This window comes from Mobula hypostoma, chromosome 6 (assembly GCF_963921235.1).
Source record: "Mobula hypostoma chromosome 6, sMobHyp1.1, whole genome shotgun sequence".
NCBI classification, from domain to species: Eukaryota; Metazoa; Chordata; class Chondrichthyes; order Myliobatiformes; family Myliobatidae; genus Mobula; species Mobula hypostoma.
The window spans coordinates 17,227,407-17,247,218 of NC_086102.1; the positions used below are offsets into that span (position 1 = coordinate 17,227,407).

The window sequence follows — 19,812 nt, forward strand, 5'->3', positions numbered from 1 at the left end:
TTTTCAAATTTAATAGAGGGATCATAAACAACATTTCTAATTTTTTTCCAAATTTAAACACAGCATAGTTTGAGAGAACCAATGAAATGTGGTAGGAGGATTAATCTCTTTCCAATTCAGCAAAATAGATCTTCCAGCCATTAATGTAAGAAATGCAATCATCCGACGAGCTGAAGAGGTTAAATGATTTGATTCTATCATTGGTAACCCAAAAATAGCAGTAATTGGGTGAGGTTGTAAGTCAATATTCAAAACAGTTGAGATAATATCAAAAATATCTTTCCAATATTTTATCAACAAAGGACGTGACCAAAACATATGAGTTAAAGAAGCTATCTCAGAATGACATATATCACATATAGGATTTATATAAGAGTAATAATGAGATAATTTATCTTTGGACATATGAGCCCTGTGCACTACTATAAACTGTATCAACGCATGTTTAGCACATATAGAGGATGAATTTTTTCCCATTCTTCAATCGGTACAGTGATCTTAAGTTCTCTTTCCCAATCAGTCTTAATTTTATTAGATACATCGGGACATAAATTCATAATTGTATTATAAATAATTGCTATAACACCTTTCTGAAAAAGATTTAAATCTAAATTTTTTTTCCAGATCCTGACCTCCAGTGTTCCTTGTATGAAGTTTGCACCTTCTCACTGTGTCTGCACAGTCGTCTTCCCAAATCCCAAAAGACAAAAGGGATGATGAGATATTTGACCACCTGTAAATTGCCCATGTGTGAGTGAGTGACAGAATATTGGGGAGTTGATGGGAATGATCAGGGAATAAAGTGAGATGAGTGTAGACTGAGAAATGGATTGTGGATGTCATGAAGGGGAAATTCTGATCCTGGGATTTGCAATGAGAACGTGTAGGCAGCTTCAAGTCCCTGGGTGCCATCATATCTAAGGATCTATCTTGGGCCCAACATATTGATGCAATTGCAAAGAAGGCACACAGTGGCTATTTTTCATTACATTTGAGTTTGAGGAGATCTTGTACATCACTGAAGATGCCAGCAAAGTTATATAGATGGACCATGAAGAGCTTTCTGCCTGGTTTTATCACAGACATGGAGGGGTCACTCCAGAGGGTTGTAAACTCAGCCAGCTCCATGATGGCATTAGCCTTTCAACCAGAAAGGACATCTTCAAAGGGCAAAGCCTCAAGAAGGCTGCATCCATTATTAAAGACCCTCTCCACTCAGGGCATGCCCTCTTTTCATGTCTAGCCATCAGAGAGGAGGTAGAGGAGCCAGAAAGTGCACACTCAATGTTTCAGAAACAGCTTTTTCCCCCTCCTCTATCAGGTCTCTGAATGGTTCATGAAGCCTACCTCACTATTTCCTTCTCTATATGCACTATTCATTCATTCCTTCATTTATTTAAATACATTGTCTTATTGTAGTTTAGTCATGTATTGCACTGTACTGCTGTTGCAAAACAAGAAATTTCACTACCTATATCAGTGAGAATAAACCTGATTCTGGAAATTCTAACGTTACTTTTTCTCAGCGTCAGGGTGTCACGGGAGGGTAATGGTTAGCACAATGCTTTACAGTACAGGCGGCCCGGGATCAATTCCCGCCGCTGCCTGTAAAGACTTTGTACATTCTCCCCATGACTGCGTGGGTTTCCTCCGGGTGCTCCAATTTCTTCCCATATTCTAAAGACAAAGAGGTTGGTAGGTTAATTGGTCATTGTAAATTGTTCCGTGATTAGGCTAGGATTAAGTTGGGGTTTTATTGGACAGCATGGGTCAAGTGGCCAGAAGGGCTTATTCTGCACTGTATCACAATAAACAAATAAATATACTCAAATTTCTTATGCTGGTACGAGTGAAGTCAAGCATACCATATGAAAGTGACTTCAGCAAAGTACTAATGGTAAGAGCCCCTTCTGAGATGAAGTACTGCCATGAATTTTGTAGCACATCTAGCAATAAATTGTTGAGAATCCCTTTACTGTTTCATATCATTTGAATCAGCAAGGTCTTACAAGAAAAAGAACGCTCTGTGATTTCACCGCAATGGTAACATGACCTTTAGAACGGTTTCAAAACCAACCATGCATCTTCTACAATGTTAGCATTACAAAACAGAAATTAACCCTCCAAATGCAAAGCAAATGCATGGGTAAAATTGAGACAAGTTTTTCTTGTCTCATTGTCCTTGAGTGCCCTGTTCTGACAAAGTTTTTGTTTCTGCCTCCGCACAGATACTGCCTGGCCTGCTGAGTGTTTACGTTTGCTGTTTTTGTTTCAGATTTCCAACATCTGCAGTACTTTTTTATTGAGATCTTCTTTTCCCTGCTGACTATACTGAATGTGCTAATTTCTCCTTGAGATGCAGGCTTCAGGTGGGTTATAGATGTAAAAGGTGCCAGTATGTACTCACAATCTTGCCCAAATCAGCGTCTTTTGTATTCTAGATTTCACCCCAAGACTGTCAGCATACTGTTCAAGAAAAACTGGGTCCTTAAATTCCAGGATACTCTTCTGAAAAATATAATGTAGACACTGGACAGGAATCAGAAGCAGATAAGCAGACTTATTATTTATTTAGTAGACTACTAACTATAGACTCATGTGAGAGCAGATCCCTACAAAGCAGCAGCTGAATCTGGAGCTTTTCTGCAGGATATGAAAGATAGGAGGACAGTGCACATGCTCAATATGTCTATGTCAAAATTGTTGAGGTTGAAAGCTCCAAGGTCCTAAGAGTGAACCTCGCCAATTAGCCTGTCCTGGTCCAAGCACATAGATGCCACGACCAAGAAAACTCACCAAAGCCTCAACTTCCTCAGGATGCTAAAGATTTTTAACATGTCCCTGTGGATAATGCACCATAGAAAGCAACACAGCTTGGTATAGCAACTGCTCTACATGTGACTGCAAGAAACTGCAGCAAATTCTGGACACATTTCAGCAGATTACAGACATTAGCCTCCCATCTATGAACCCTGCTGACACTGCCCACTGCCTCAGTGGTGCGGGCAGCATAATCAAAGACCCCACCCACCCTTGACATGCTCCTTCTCCGCCTTCCATTAGGCAGACGATACAAAAGTCTGAAAGCACATACCATCAGGCTCAAGGACAGCGTCTACACCAGTGTAATTTATGTACTAAGTGGTTGCCTAATACTATTAGATGGAGACATGAGCTCACAATCTACCTCATTATGATCTTGCACTTTATTACTTACCTGCACTATGCTTCCTCGGTGGTTTTTTTCTATCTCATAGATGTAGACAGATTCTTCACTGCTGTTTCCATAACAATTCTTTTGACCAGTCAGAGTTGTTAGCCCCGAGCCGAACCCCCAAACCTGGAGGACCAGCGGGCAACTCTTAGTCTGGCCTCTACCCTTTGACCATTTGGCATGGGTGACCCTACCAAGAATCAGAGCACAAGGCCCTGACTCTAGCCAACATAGCTCTCCAGGTCACTGAGGCACAAAAGCCTCCAAACCCAACAACAAGGTTGTGGTCCTCTTGGAAGACACTTCCTCTGCAGTTCTTAGATTCTATTCTGCATTGTTATTGTTTTACCCTGTTCAAGCTCAAAATACTATGTAGTGATTTGCAGTGACTAGTGGGGTACCGCAAGGCTCAGTGCTGGGACCCCAGTTGTTTACAATATATATTAATGACTTAGATGAGGGAATTAAATGCAGCATCTCCAAGTTTGCGGATGACATGAAGCTGGGCGGCAGTGTTAGCTGTGAAGAGGATGCAGGGTGACTTGGATGGGTTGGGTGAGTGGGCAAATTCATGGCAGATGCAATTTAATGTGGATAAATGTGAGGTTATCCACTTTGGTGGCAAAAACAGGAAAACAGATTGTTATCTGAATGGTGGCTGATTAGGAAAAGGGGAGATGCAACGAGACCTGGGTGTCATTATACACCAGTCATTGAAAGTGGGCATGCAGGTACAGCAGACGGTGAAAAAGGCAAATGGTATGCTGGCATTCATAGCAAGAGGATTCGAGTACAGGAACAGGGTACTACTGCAATTGTACAAGGCCTTGGTGACACCACACCTGGAGTATTGTGTGCAGTTTTGGTCCCCTAATCTGAGGAAAGACATTCTTGCCATAGATGGAGTACAAAGAAAGTTCACCAGATTGATTCCTGGGATGGCAGGACTTTCATATGATGAAAGACTGGATCGACTAGGCTTATACTTGTTGGAATTTAGAAGATTGAGGGGGGATCTTATTGAAACGTATAAAATCCTAAAGGGATTGGACAGGCTAGATGCAGAAAGATTGTTCCCGATGTTGGGGAAGTCCAAAACGAGGGGTCACAGTTTCAGGATAAAGGGGAAGCCTTTTAGGACTGAGATGAGGAAAACCTTCTTCACACAGAGAGTGGTGAATCTGTGGAATTCTCTGCCACAGGAAACAGTTGAGGCCAGTTCATTGGCTATATTTAAGAGGGAGTTAGATATGGCCCTTGTGGCTAAAGGGATCAGGGGGTATGGAGAGAAGGCAGGTACAGGGTTCTGAGTTGGATGATCAGCTATGATCATACTGAATGGTGGTGCAGGCTCAAAGGGCCGAATGGCCTACTCCTGCACCTATTTTCTATGTTTCTATGATTTGTATGAACAATATGCAACACAGGCTTTATACTGTACATGTGACAAAGCAACAAGTCCCTACTATCATTGAGGAATGTTTATTATTCTCATGTACTGAGATACAATGAAAAACTTTGCATGCCATCCATACAGATAATTTCAAACCACAAGTATTGCAATAGGAAAGGCAATAGCAAAGTGCAGGAGATAGTGTTACAGTTACAGAATGTTTGATGATTTTCAGAATTATATCCAAATCTGAAGTTTTGTTTTGTGCAACACTCCTGGGGTGATGATATGTTGTCAAATGGGATTTGCCCCAAATGTCACTTCCCAGAACAAACAACTTTTTTTTTCACTAGACCTAGATAAAATAGCTTGGTATGGGTTCAATTACAACTGGGAGATACTATTGTAACACAATCATTCCGAGTTCCATTGTTGTAGCTAGTCCGTGCAAAAATCTTGTAAAGGGCAAAATTTAAAACATATACGTTACAAAGTATTCTTTTTAACATACTGAACTGTTTGTACATTCAGAAATAGTGTTGACAATATTGTCTTGAAAGGAGTGGAGTGTTCTGGTGCCTGACACACTTGCACTGATGATGAAGAGTCCTTACATAATTAAATTCATGCCACCGTTGATGTAGTGCTGGTGATTAATAAAAAGAGCGTGAACTGAGATAGAAAATAAAAAGCTGTTGAAAGCCATGCCCTGATCCGTTTAGATGACTTTGATTATGAGTCATGCACCGAGCCAAACTGAACTTTGTGATTTGCTTCAACACAATGGCCTTCATTCACATCGCCTTTCAGACTCGTATCACCACAAGCTGAGATTCTGACGATACTCTTATTTATTTTCCAATGTGAAAAAAGAGGACAGTGGACAGATTTCTTTGATTAGCACTGAGTGATCTTGTTGTCAGGTCTAATAAAAAATCCAAGTCACATTCGATCGATGTACAAGACCAATGCCAATAAATCCAGAGATAAACGAACATCAAAATAATATTTTATCATGTACTTTGCCATATAGCATCCACAAATACGCTGTCCTTGATCCGCTTACCAATTGCATAAGGTTTTCCCTGTCTCATTCCTGGGATAAGGTGTCGCATGCCCTACCCTTGGAACTTACTCCCAGACTGTACACCTCTTGTTGACCTACTTCCTTCATTCCTGTCACTGTCTGGATGCCCTCTGCTAGGCGGAGAGCTGGATGCAGCTGCTGTGAGCAGTCTTTGTCTGTCCAGCAGCAAAGGGGAACAGGGGGATCCATAGATCCGTCAAAGTTGCCACGCAAATTGCCAGGATAGTTAAGAAGGCACATGGTAAGTTCACCTTCATTAGTCAGAGGACTGTGTTATTTAGTTATTGATTGATTGATTGACGTGCAGTATGGAGTAGGCCCTTCTGGCCCTTCGAGTCGCGCCGCACAGCAATCCCCAGATCTACCTGATCACAGGACAATTTACAATGACCAGTTAACCTACCACTGTATTGCACTGAACAACAAACATCACGACATACAGTCTGGTGGGTACACTTGCACATCTACTCTTTAATGCAAGTATCTAATCAGCCAAGCATGTGTCAGAAACTCAATGCATAAGAACATGCAGACATGGTCAAGAGGATCAGTTGCTGTTCAGACTAAATATCAGCATGGGAAAGAAATGTGATCTAGGTGACTTTGACCGTGGAACAATTGTTGGTACCAGAGAGAGTGGTTTGAGTATCTCAGAAACTGCTGATCTTCTATGATTTTCATGCACAAATGTCTCTAGAGTTTACAGAGAATGGTGCAAAAAGCTAAAACCATTCAGTGAGCAGCTGCTCTATTGGAAAATAAAGCCTTGTTAATGAGAGAAGTCAGAGGAGAATGGCCAGACTGGTTCAAGCTGACAGAAAGGTGACAGTAACTCAAATAACAACACATTACAACAGTAGTGTGCAAAGCAGCATCTCTGAATGCACAACATGTTGAATCTTGAAGTGGATGGGCTACAACAGCAGAAGACCATGAACATATACTCAGTGGTTGCTGTTACATACTTCATGGATATCTTGTGATTGTCTTATGAGGATGATGTAATGGTCTTGAGGAGGTCACATGATGTAATTTTCCCGCTGATGTGAGGTCACATGACAACATGTTCACCATGGGTATAAAAGGAGACCCCTGGGGTGACGCAGTTTAGTTTTTAGTTAGATCGTCAGTCAAATAGTTTGCTATGCTGCTTATTAATCTCATGACGCAGTACAGTTTTAAAACGGAGTTTTACCTTCTATTGTAAGGTACAGAAGTGTTGGGCCGGCAGTTTCACCAATAGCTGCCAGATTTATTGATGTACCTTTTCAGTAACATTGGAGAGTGAAGACAGGAACCTGAAGGAGTCGTTCGACGGTTTTGGAGAAAATCGACCACTATTGAATTTGTTCAAGTAAGATTGATCTGCATGAGGTAACCTCTGCTAAAAGCAGCAGAAAAAGTTGTGCAGTATCTAGTCTACGAAGGAAAAAGGTCAATGCCTTTAAACTGTTTTAGTTCCGTCGTCGTGAATCCTGCGGATAAGGCAGTTTCTGGCTGGGATAGACAGTAATGTCGAGTCTTCGAGGAATTCTTTACTTCAGGAAAGTCTCTCCTAATTGACTGTGTAGACCTCTTGGACTTTCAAATTTACCATTCTAAGAACTGTGTTTGAAATTACCACTTTAAGACTGTTTTCGCATTTACCGCTTTAAGAACTAGTACTGAGTGGTGGTTTGTTAAATGGCCGCATAGCAGTTTACTTCCGGTTAAGATTTTCATTTGTTTCTTTTTCCTAATTTTGAGCAGAGTTGAATAAATGTTTATTTGTTTATAAAACCTGACTCATTTCTATATTCATTGTTGCCGGTCACATGACATAGCTTTATTAGGTACTTCCTGTACCCAATGATGTGGACACTGGGTGATAATAAACCTGATTCTGATCTTGAGAAATGATGAGAAAGGCTCATAATTTTGAGCAACCTATTGCAGGAAGAGTAATGCTTTAAATCCACATTCTGCAATATAACCCACAGGTGACCTTAACCTTCCCCTGGAATGAACGGATTGTCAGTGTGAAAAAGTAACAGGAAAATATTGAAATCTGCATGCTTGATAACCATCTGAATCAGGATCTCAGAATGACAAGGACAAGGTCAACCTTGATGGCAGTGAAGTGGACTGGGTTAGTACAAGTCAAGATAGTGTTTGACAGACTGCTGCCAGTCATCCCAATGACAGAACTATTTCTGATTATTCTGCAGATGTTCATCAGAACTGACAACTGCTTCAGTTCAGAATTTCTTGTGACTCACAGACTCACAGACGTTTCAGGAGTATAGATATTCCACACTAATATTCCCAGCTGAACATTCAGATAAGAATGTATCCTATCCGGAGAGAGAGTTATGGACACAGCTCAGCACATCACGGAAACCAGCCTCCCCTCCATGGATTCTGTCAACACTTCTTGCTGTCTCATAAAAGCAGCCAGCATAATCAAAGACCCCACCAACCCAAACATTCTCTCTTCTCACCTCTCCAGTTGGGCAGAAGATACAAAAGGCTGAAAGCCTGTTTCACCAGACTCAAGGACAACTTCTACTCTACTGTTACAAAACTATTGAATTATTCCATAGAACAGATAAGATGCACTGTTGACCTCGTCTTGATCTTGCACTTTATTGTTCACCTGCACTGCACTTTCTCTGAAGGTTTTACACTTTATTCTGCATTATTATTGTTTTACCTTGTTCTGCCTCAGTGCACTGTATAATGATCTGATCTGTATGAACAAAGTCAAAGTCAAAATAAGTTTGGTATGTATATGTCACCATATACTACATTGAGATTCATTTACTTGCAGGGATTCACAGAAGTAAAAAGAAATACAGCAGAATTTATGAAAAACTATATAAAACCAAAGACTGACTAACAACCAATGTGCAAAAGACAAATCGTGCAAATAAAATATAATACTGAGAACGTCAGTTATAGAGCCTTGAAAGTGAGTCCATCGGTCGTGAAATCAGTTCCGTTTTGAGGTGAGTGAAGTTATCCACACTGGTGAAGAAGCTGCAGAAAGTTGTAAAATTGGTTGCTACATCATGTGTACCAGCCTCCATGGTATCCAAGACATCTTCGAGGAGCAGTGCCTCAGAAAGGCGGTATCCATTATTAAGGGCCTGAGTCACCCAAGACATGCCCTCTTCTCATTGCTGTCATCAGGAAGGAGGTACAGAAGCCTGAAGGCACACACTCAGTGATTCAGGAACAGCTTCTTCCCCTCTGCCATCCAATTTCTAAATGGACATTGAGCCCATGAACACTACCTCATTTTTGTTTTGGTTTTTATATTATTTCTGTTTTTGCACTATATTTAATTTAACTTGTCGTGGCTATCCCTCGAGGTCGAGGATGATGGTCTAATTTAACTATTTAATATACAGATATATACTTACTGTAATTGACTCATATTTTTTCTGTATTATCATGTATTGCATTGTACTGCTGTCACAAAACAACAAGTTTCACAACATATGCCGGTGATATTAAACCTCATCCTCATTCTGGTTCAGGAGCCTGATACAGAGTAGTAACTGTTCCTGAACCTGGTGGTGTGGGACCTCAGGTTCCTGTCCCTCCTGCTTGATGGCCCCAGTGAGAAGAGAGCACGGCCAAGATGGTGCGCGGTCCCTGATGATGGGTGCTGCTTTCTCGTGGCAGCGCACCTTGTAAATGTGCTCATTGGAGGGGAGGGCTTTGTCTGCAATGCATTAAGGTGTATCTACCACCCTTTGTAGACTTCTCTGTTCCTGAGCATTGGTGTTTCCATGCCAGGCCATGGGGCAACCAGTTAGGATATTCTCAACCGTGTATCTACAGAGGTTTGTCAACGTTTCAGATGACATGCCAAATCAACACAAACATCGAAGAAAGTAGAGACTCTGCCAAGCCTTCTTTGTGTTCAACGGTCTGAAAGACAAATGTTTTGCTCTACTCAGTACATGTGACAATAATAAACATTCAAAGTGTGAGTGAGGAGTCAGGCCTCCGTCGGTCAGAGCTGACAATGGATATTCTATCCTAGCTGTCTAGATACGCAAGCCTGGGCAGTACGATATGGAGAGCAAGCTGTTGCCCATGTAGCAAGCTCCCCCTCTCCACACATCTGATGAACCCAAAGGAACAGCGTAGACCGAAACAGTTTGGCACCGGCAGCGTTGCAGGAGTTGCCAGTCAGCATTGAACTCAATATAGGACTGCCTTAGGGACTCCAGCTCAGGATTTTCCCTCGGGGTTTTCTCCTGACACCTTCAGCATGAGTGGGTATAGCAGAAAGGCAGTGGAGGTTTGAGATCAGAATTTTCCTTCTACTAGATGAGCTGCCAACCACAGCTGATGAGCCCCATCTGCCCGAGGTGACTGGTTTTCAGGTGCCAGTAACGCCCCTCTGCCCCTTCTCCTGCCAGTAGAAACAGTTCCGCCAGGCTTTGTAGCTAAGCCACACACGAAGACCAGGAGCTGGGCCTAGCTGTCAGAGGCTATTTGAGGCACACACCATTGGGAGCATTTAAGAGGTAGTGGGAGCTTGTCCTCATTATCACCCATGGCTATAACAACCTTAAGGAAAAGTACTGGCATACCCTCCTCTCATTTACCCTAACTAAAGTAGGTTAGGTTAATTGAGAGGAGTGTATGCCAATACACCTGGGTGAAAGTCAGAAAAAGGCCAACAACATCATGAAGGATCCCACCCACCCCACACATGGACTGTTGGTCCCACTCCCATCAGGGAGGAGGCTACATAGCATCCACACCAGGGCCACCAGATGCAAAACACAGTTACTTTCACCAAACAGTAATGCTAATCAACACCTCCACTCGCTAACCCATCTCACAATACCCCTCCCCACCACTACTTTATCATTTCAAAGTCAAGGTCAAAGTACATTTACTACCAAACTATGGATACATTACACAGCCTTGAGATTTGTCTCATTATAGGCAGCCACAAACAAATAAACCCATTAAAGAAAGACCGTTAAACACCCAATGTGCAGGGAAAAAAAACGAAATGTGCAAACAATCAAGGTCCACAAAAGTGAGTCTAGAGTCACAAAACCAGTCATCACTGCAAATGATCCAGGAGCCTGTTAGTTGCAGGCCACAACCTCAGTTCAGCGCAGAGACGAGTAAACCTCCTGGAGCAGTGAGCTGAACTGGCCCGACCCTCAGCTCTGGCCTCGAATCCCTGACCTTTTCAATCTGGCCCAGCGCTTAAATCGTCCAAACCTCAGGCCATTCCTTGCTAGTGGACCTGAGACTTGTCACTTCACTACGCTCTTCGGCCCAGGCCGGGCTGCCTCGATTCAGCCTGCACACAACCTTTCTAGTCTGGTCCTGTCAGAGTCACCTTATGTACAAACTCTCCTGTACCTAGCATCAATTTATGCATGAATAATCGATCTATGTATACTGTATAGGCTATCTTATATATTTATGGTTATTATGTTCCTTATCATAGTATGTTCTTTTCTATGCTGCATTGGATCCGGAATTATAATTATTTTGTTCTCCTTTACTCATGTGTACTGGAAGTGACAGTAAATATCTTGAATCTTGAAGAAAGTTTGGAGGGCAAGTCTTGCAGAACATCAATACCAGCATTGACCAGTTAGGATGAATTCTATCATCTACAATGCTGGTGTTTTTTCAGAGTTACTGAAATGTTTCTGTGCCTCAAACCTTGATTCTATGTCCCCTAGTTTTTTGTCCCTCTGACAATGTGAATTATTTCTATCTACTCAGTTTCATTCATTCATTTATCACACTGTTGTAATACCATCTCGAGTTCACCACTCCTCCCTCCAATTCCACCTCTCTCCTTCCAAACGCTCTGCTCTCCAATCCCTCTGCACCAGTCCTAGCTTCACCATCAAAGTCACAGTGAAGAGGGGTGCTGTAGTAGTCTTGTGTACTGACCTCTACCTTGCTGTGGCCCAGCAGCAACTCTCAGACACGTTCTCTTACTTAACCCTCAAACAGGACCCCACTAAGGAGCACCAGGCCATTGTCTCCCACACTATCACCAACCTTATTAACTCTGAGGATCTTCCATCCACTGCCACTACCCTCATAGTTCTCGCACCCGGCATCTCTGTTTCCACCTCCTACCCAAGATCCACAACCCACTTGTCCAGGTAGACCCATTATTTCAGCTTGTTGCTGCCCCACTGAACTCATATCTGCATACCTCGACTCTGTCTTATCTCCCCTGGTTCAGTCCCTTCCTACCTACATCCACGACGCTTCACACGCTCTGGATCTTTTCAATAATTTCTAGTTCCCTGGCCCCAATCATCTGATTTTCACTATTGATGTTCAGTCCCTATACACCTTCATCCCTCACCAGGAAGGCCTCAAAGCTCTCTGTTTCTTTCTGGACACCAGCCCCAACCAGTTCCCCTCACCACCACTCTCCTCCGTTTAGCGGAACTTGTCCTTAATCTTAATAATTTCTCCTTTGGCTCCTTTCACTTCCTTCTAACAAAAGGTGTAGCCCTTGTATGGGTCCCAACTATGCCTGCCTGTTTGTCGGCTATGTGGAACAGTCTATGTTGCAAGCCTACACTGATGTCCATCCCCACTTTTCCTACGTTACATCCACGACTGCATTGGCGCTTCTTCTTGCACCCATGTGGAACTCGTCGACTTCATCCACTTTGCCTCTAACTTCCACCCTGCCCTCAAATTTGCCTGCTCCATTTCCGACACCTCCCTCCCCTTTCTTGATCTTTCTGTCTCCTTCTCTGGAGACAGCTTATCTACCAATGTCTAATACAAATCCACGGATTCTCACAGCTATGTGGACTATACCTCCTCCCACCCTGTTACTTGTAAAAATGCCACCCCCTTCCCTCAATTCCTCCGTCTCCACCGCATCTGCTCTCAGGATGATGCTTTTCATTCCAGGATGAAGGAGATGTCCTACTTCTTTAAAGAAAGAGGCTTCCCTTCCTCCACCGTTAATGCAGCTCTCAACTGCATCCTTTCCATTTCACACACGTTTGCTCTCACCCCATCTTCCCACCACCCTACCAGGGTAGGGTTCCTCTTGTCCTCACCTACCACCCCACAAGCCTCTGCGTCCAGCACAAAATTCTCCGAAACTTCCACCACCTCCAACGGGATCCCACTACCAAACACATCAGGGCCCCAAACAATCCTTCCAGGTGAGGCGATGCTTCACCTGTGCGTCTTTTGGGGTCATATACTGTGTCCGGTGCTCCCAGTGTGGCCTAGTTTATATGGTGAGACCTGAAGTAGATTAGGAGACCAATTCACCAAGCACCTACGCTCCATCCGCCGGAAAAAGCGGGATCTCCCAGTGTCCACCCATTTTAATTCCACTTCCCATTCCCACTCTGATTTGTCTATTAATGGCCTCCTCCACTGTCATGATGAGGCCACACTCCGGTTGCAAGAACAACGACTTATATTTCTTCTGGGTAGCCTCTAGCCCGATGGCACGAACATCAATTTCTCAAACTTCCAGTAATACACCTCCTCCCTCTCCTTCACCATTCCCTATCCCCTTTTCCCTCTCTCGCCTTATCTCCTTACCTACCCATCACTTCCCTCTCCTGCTGTCCCTCCCCCCCTTTTCTTTCTTCTCTGGCCTTCTGTCCTCTCTTGTCAGGCTCTCCCTTCTCCAGTCCTGTATCTCTTTCACCATTCAACATCCCAGCACTTTACTTCATCATCCCCCTCCCGGTTTCACCTGTCACCTTGTGTTTCTCCCTCCCCTACCCTACCCCTACCTTTTAACTCCACCCCTCATCTTTTTTTCTCCAGTCCTGTTGAAGGGTCTCAGCCTGAAACATCGACTGTACTCTTTTCCATAGACACTGCCTGACCTGCTGAGTTCCTCCAGCATTTTGTGTGTGTTGCTCGGATTTCCTACTGAACATTGAAAGGCCTAGATAGAGTGGAAATGGAATACAAGGATGTCCCTTTAGAAAAGAGATGAGGAGGAATTTATTTAGCCAAAGTTTGCTGAATCTGTGGAATTCATTGCCACAAATGGCTGTGGATGACAAGTCATTGAGTTTATTTAAAGCGGAATTTGATAGGTTCTTGATTAGGAAGAGTGTCAAAGAAACGGAGAAGGCAGGAGAATGGGATTGAGGCAGATTATAAATCAACTAGGATAGAATAGTGGAGCAGACTCAATGGCCCGAATGGTCTAATTCTGCTCCAATGTCTTATAACTACGTATTTCACTCCATATTTTTAGTACTGAAATCTAAATTCATGGTCATTTTGTGTGAAAAGCACATTTTTTAAGATATAAAGCAAGAGTCCAGGCAAATACTAAGGACATTGAGGATCAGGTAGAGTAAAGGCTGAAAGTAAACACCACAGTTTGCTCCCATGGCGATGGGTGGAGCTGAATAACAGAAATGTTTCTGTGTGACTGACACAATAGAAGAAGTTTAGAATGGCGTTAATGTCGACCCAGTTCTCATCACCACATTTTTCTACACGAACAACTTACAGAAGCAGTTTCACAACATTATCTTTTCACAGAGTTTCCACTCGGTTTCCTGCACACCTACCTGCTGGTGTCATGCTATTAGGAGAGTACTGGTTTATTATTGTCACTTATACTAAGATACAGTGAAGAGTTTGTCTTGCATACTGTTCATACAGGTCAAATCATTACACAATGCAATGACAAACTTCTGTAACTGTGTAGCAAAGAGTGCATTGACTGGCTGCATCACGACCTGGAACGGAAACACCAATGCTTTTGAACAGAAGATCCTACAAAAGCTAGAGGATTCCACCTAAAACATCATTGATTAAGCCTTCTCAACTATTGAGCACATCAACATGAAAAGCAGCATCCATCATCAGAAATTGCCACCACCCAGGCCATGCTCTTTTGCTGCTTCCATCAGGTAGAAAGTACAAGAGCCTCAGGATTCAAACCACCAGGGTCAAGAACGGTTAATACCCCTCGACCATCAGGCTCTTGAACAAAAGCTCACTTGCCCATCCATAGAGATGTTCCTTCTTGAACCTTTGATTATCTCAGGGTGTCATTATTTAGTGCTATTTATTTATATTTGCATTTGCACAATTTGTTGATTTCTGCACTCTGGTTGATCTTTCATTGATCCTGTTATAGTTACTATTCTATAGATTTGCTGAGTATGCCCACAAGAAAATGAATCTCAGAGTTGTATATGGTGACATCGATGTACTTTACTTTAATTTTTGAGGTAGAACAAGGTTAAAACCATAACAGAAAGCAGAACAAGGAGTAAGTGCAGAATCACATGGAGGTAGAGTGTAGATTGTGAAACCAATAGTCTTTCGTGTCATACAAGAGGTCTGTTCAAGCCACTGATGACAGTGGCTTAGAAGTTGTTCTTGAGTCTGGTTATGTGCTTTCAAGCAATTGTATTTTCTGCCTGATAGGAGAGGGGAGAAGAGCGAATATCCAGGGTGGCTGCTTTACTGAAGCGGTGACAAATACAGACAGGGACGATAGAGGGGAGGCTGGTTCCTGTGGTGTGCTGAGCTACGTCCACAATTCTGCAATTTCTTGTGGTCATGGGTAGGGCTGTTACCATATCAAGCAGTTATGTACCCACACAAAATAATTTCTATGTTGCAGCGATAAAAATCTTCAGCCTCCTGAAGATGGGGCAACTGTGAGCATTCCAAGCGTGGTCGGGCCAGGACAGGCTAGCGATGATGTTTACACCTAGGAACTTGAAGCTCTCAAGCTCCTCAGCATCGACACCATTGTTGATGTCGACGATGAAAAGGGTCTCATTGAAACTGAATAGAGGAAAGGTGTTGCTCTGGCTGAGGGGGCTCTGGAATCAGGATATTTACAAATGAGCTGAGGGGAAATTTCACCACTCAGAGTGATGAACCTTCTCAACTACAGAAGATGGTGGAGACAAGGTTATTAGATATAATTAACAAGGAGATTTCTAGGAACACAAGTCATCAGCAGGGACGGGGAGATAGCATAAACAGGGCAATTACTCATGAAGGCCAAATAGCCAACTTCTGCAGTTATTTTCTATTGTAAAATTCCATAAGACCATAAGAAATAGGTTTCAATGATATCCCCCTCGTTCTAAATTCCAGTGAGTACAGCCCCAGAACAATCAAGTGCTTGCCATACGGTAACCCTGTCATTCCCAGAAGTATCCTCATGAACCTCCTTTGAAACCTCTCTAATATCAGCTTGTCGTTTCTTAGATAAGGGGTCCGAAACTGCTCACAGTTCTCCAAGTGAGGCCTCACCAGTGCTTTATAAAGCCTCAGAATTACATCCTTGCTTTTATATTCTAGTCCTCGTGAAGTGAAAGCTAACATTGCATTTGCCTTCCTCATCACCAACTCAACCTGTAAATTGACCTTCAGGGAATCCTGCATCCTTTGCATTGGATTTTTGAATTTTCTGCCTGTTTAGGAAATAGGCTATGTTTTTGTTCTGTCTATGAAAGTGTATGACTATACACTTTCCATCACTGTATTCCATCTACTATTTCTTTGCCCATTCTCCTAATCTGTCTATGTCCTTCTGCTGCCTCCCTACTTCCTCAACACTTCCTGTCCCTCCACATATCTTTGTATTGTCTGCAAACTCAGCCAGAAAGTCATGAATTGAGAAGAATTTTTTCCACAATCTATTCAGAAGTTGTGGACATGATTGACAAACACTGATTTCAGGTCTGGAGGGACACATATTTCAGATGAGATACGGCTGGCAGATTTCCTTCTCTCTGAAGGAAAGCAGTGAATTGCGAGTCATAGAGCCATGGAGCATTGCAACATAAAAACATGCCCTTCGGCCCATCTGGTCCATGCCAACCTGGTCTTCTGCCTGGTTGTTACAATTGAACCTGCATCTAACAATGCCACTGGCAGCTTATTCCACACTCACACTACCCTCTGAGTAAAGAAGTTTCCCCACAGATTCCCCTTAAATCTTTTCACCCTAAACCTATGACCTCTAGTTCTACTATCACGCAACCACAGTTGAAAAAGCCAGCATGCATTCACTTTTGTATAAATTTGTATACCTCTGTAAGATCTCCCCCGGTGATGGTGCCAAGGATAGAAGCCAGAGGTTCAAATCAGAAGTCCAGATGTCAAAGCCGTTGGCCAGAACCCCTAGTCTGCAAATCACTACGTGTCCACTGGGGCAGTGGACAATGTCTGTGTGTCTGCATCTAAATCCAAGTCCTCTGGAGGCTGGGCACCAGATAATACAGACTGTCTTAAAGTTAAAGGACTGTGTATGTGTGTGTGTGGGTGGGAGGAATGGGGCTTATTTTGTTGATGTTTTATTGCTGGTTATGTTCTGTGTCGTTTTGCTAAGAATTGTGGGCATTCTATGTTGCTGCAAGAATGTGTGGCGCCACTTGCAGGCTGCCCTCAGCACGTTCTTAGGTTGTGTTGGCTGTTAACACAAACAACGTTTTTCACTGTATGTTTGGATGTAGATGTGTTAAATAAATTAGAATCTTGAATCTTGACTGTCATTCTCCTGCACTCCAGGGAGTAAAATCCTAAAGTATTCAACTTTTCCCTATATCTCAGGTCCTCAAAATCCCAGCAAGATCTTTGACCGTTTTCTCTCCACTCTTTCAATATTATTGACATCTTTCCTGTAGGAAGGTGACCAGAACTATGCACGCTACTCCAAAAACCCTGATGCATTTTCACAGCTCCAGTCACCATCGTTTGATCGTAACATTAGATTTATTTACTCAGTTTAAATTTAATTCCTTGGTTTGTGATGGATATTCACTGTTCATCACTGGTGGGCAGGGATCTGTTGCCAAGTTTGGATTTCTAAGACAGCAGCTGATACTTCCAGGGGTCAAAGAGTTGTTTTTGAGTAAGTTAAACTTTCAACAAATATTCTTTATTCAGTTTCTTTTTGTAAACAAGAACTAGTCTTCAGTTCTTAATGTAAATTGCAAGCAATATCAGTCTGAAGATAAAGGGATAGCTTTGTAAACAGGCAGAACTGTCTAGAACTCAGGCTGCTTGCCCACAGAATGGGGCTTGCTGCTCAAGAGATGTAGTGTAAAACAGTGAGATTATATAAATTAGGTGTGCATCAAACCAGACAACACTGTCTAATTTATTGCAGACCAAACTGATACTATCACTTAGCACATCAAATAGCTTATCTACCAATATTTGGGAGATTTGTGTACTCAGAGAGTGAGTCCCCACTGCATTAATTTTGGGTGTCGAGGATCTCTGTCCCCAGAATCTTTTAGACTACCTGTGTGAATTTCCTAGGAAAGGTATCTGAAAAATATCACATGCATGTGAAGTCACCAAATAGCAGAGAGAAAAAAGACAGTATAAATGTTAGAGAGCAGTCAGGCTTGTTAGGAATGGACAAGGAGTGATGAGAAGAATGACAAAAAGAAGGGTGACTTGAATCTATTCCTCTGCCTTCAATTTCTGTGATGGATGACTTGTTCATCTGCAACCCATTGGTATGTCTTAGCTTATAGGAATTGTACCTGTGTTTTGGAAATCCTTTGTGCTAGAAATAATTTTTCATTTGGAAATCCTTTATAAGATAGAAATCTTCTGAGAGTTTTAAATATGTTTTAAGAATTTTATCTAAATTTGAATGTATATCACTAAAAATAAATTAAGTGTGTTTAAACTACTTAGTTAGCTGGAAGAATCTCCTCCTTCATATGAAGGGGGGACCCATATCACAAATAATGGGTATTGGCAGCCAAACTCACCATGGAGGAAACACGGAGAAGTGAACTATCTTGAAGAGTAGGTGGTTACAGTATAACCTCTCCTTAGTGTGGGTGCCCATAGCCATTTATATCGAATAAGGCTTAAGATCTTCGTTTGAGTTCAGAATGTCATGGACAGCAAACCCAATACCATCAGAGGTTTCCATGGTGGCATTTGAACTTGTGTCTCCAGAGTGCTGATGTTGTTGTAACGTATCCACTACACCACAAGCAAGCTGATAGAATCAAAGAAGATTTTCCCAGATTATAAGAGAGAACACATCCTCCATTACCTGTCCTTGATGTGGAATATGAAAGGTAATGGCAGACCATAAGAAATAGGACCAGAGTTAGTCCTTTTAGCCCATTGAGTCTGCTCTGTTATTTCATCATGGCTGACTTACTATCCCTCTGAATCCCATTCTCCTGCCTTCTCCCCATAATCTATGATGCCCTTATTAATTGAGAGCCTATCAACCTCCACTTAAAATATACAGAATGACTTGGTCTCCACAGCCATGTGGCAATGAATTCCACTGACTCACTAGCCTCTGGCTAAAGAAATTCCTCCTCATCTCTGTTCCATAGGGATATCTTTGTATTCTGAGGCCCTCTGTTCCTAGATTCTCCTACGATTGGAAACATCCTCTCCACGCCCACTCTGTCTAGGCCTTTCAGTATGTGGTAGGTTTCAATGAGTTCACCCCTCATTCTTCTAAACTCCAGAGAACCAGAAGACGCTCTTTGTATATTAAGCCTTTCATCCCATGATCATTCTCATGAACCTTCTCAAGACCTTTCCTTAGATAAAGGGCCAAAAACTGCTCACAATACTCCAAGCCTGCTTTGTACTTGGATCCTGAAACAGCTGTTTTGACTTCACTTTCACAAACAGAGTACAATGTGCAAGTTATAAGGGACAAATTCCAGTGTCATCTTAATTTCAACCTTTGCCCTGGATCGTGATTGCTAACTTTCCAGGAATGGTTGTTAGGCAATTGGAGAACTCTTCTGAGGTAGTGAGTTTCTTGTTTTGCTTCGAACGTAGCAGTCAATGGTCGGATTGCTGTTTGGCTGACAGAAAGGCAGTGTCAAGTGGTCCAGGTGAGACCGATTGTGATACCAAGAATCTCCACAACTATTCAACGTGTGGCAATTCTGTGCAGGAACCAGCTGTTTTGGCAACAGAGTCACAAACAGGCAGAGCTTTTGGAATTACATTGGTAAAAGGTATGTGAATTCTGTCTATTTGGAGACCCACCATTGTCTTCAGTCTTTCAGTGTTATGGAAGGGCTGGCTCACAGAAAGTTGGATGTTATCTGACAACTATCTGATCCAGAGAAGAAAGACAGTGGTATCACT

General features: G+C 42.5%; 1 protein-coding gene across 2 annotated transcripts in view; it reads left to right on the plus strand.

Annotated features, from left to right (window-relative positions):
* The first annotated feature begins 19,424 nt into the window (after positions 1-19,424).
* LOC134347461 (uncharacterized) overlaps positions 19,425-19,812 on the plus strand; it is a 64,860-nt gene continuing 64,472 nt past the window's right edge. For both annotated transcript variants that reach the window (XM_063049786.1, XM_063049787.1), the window contains exon 1: positions 19,425-19,679. In XM_063049786.1, the coding sequence (XP_062905856.1) occupies positions 19,433-19,679 (247 nt within the window). In that variant the 5' untranslated portion in view covers positions 19,425-19,432. The remainder of the gene's footprint in view (positions 19,680-19,812) is intronic.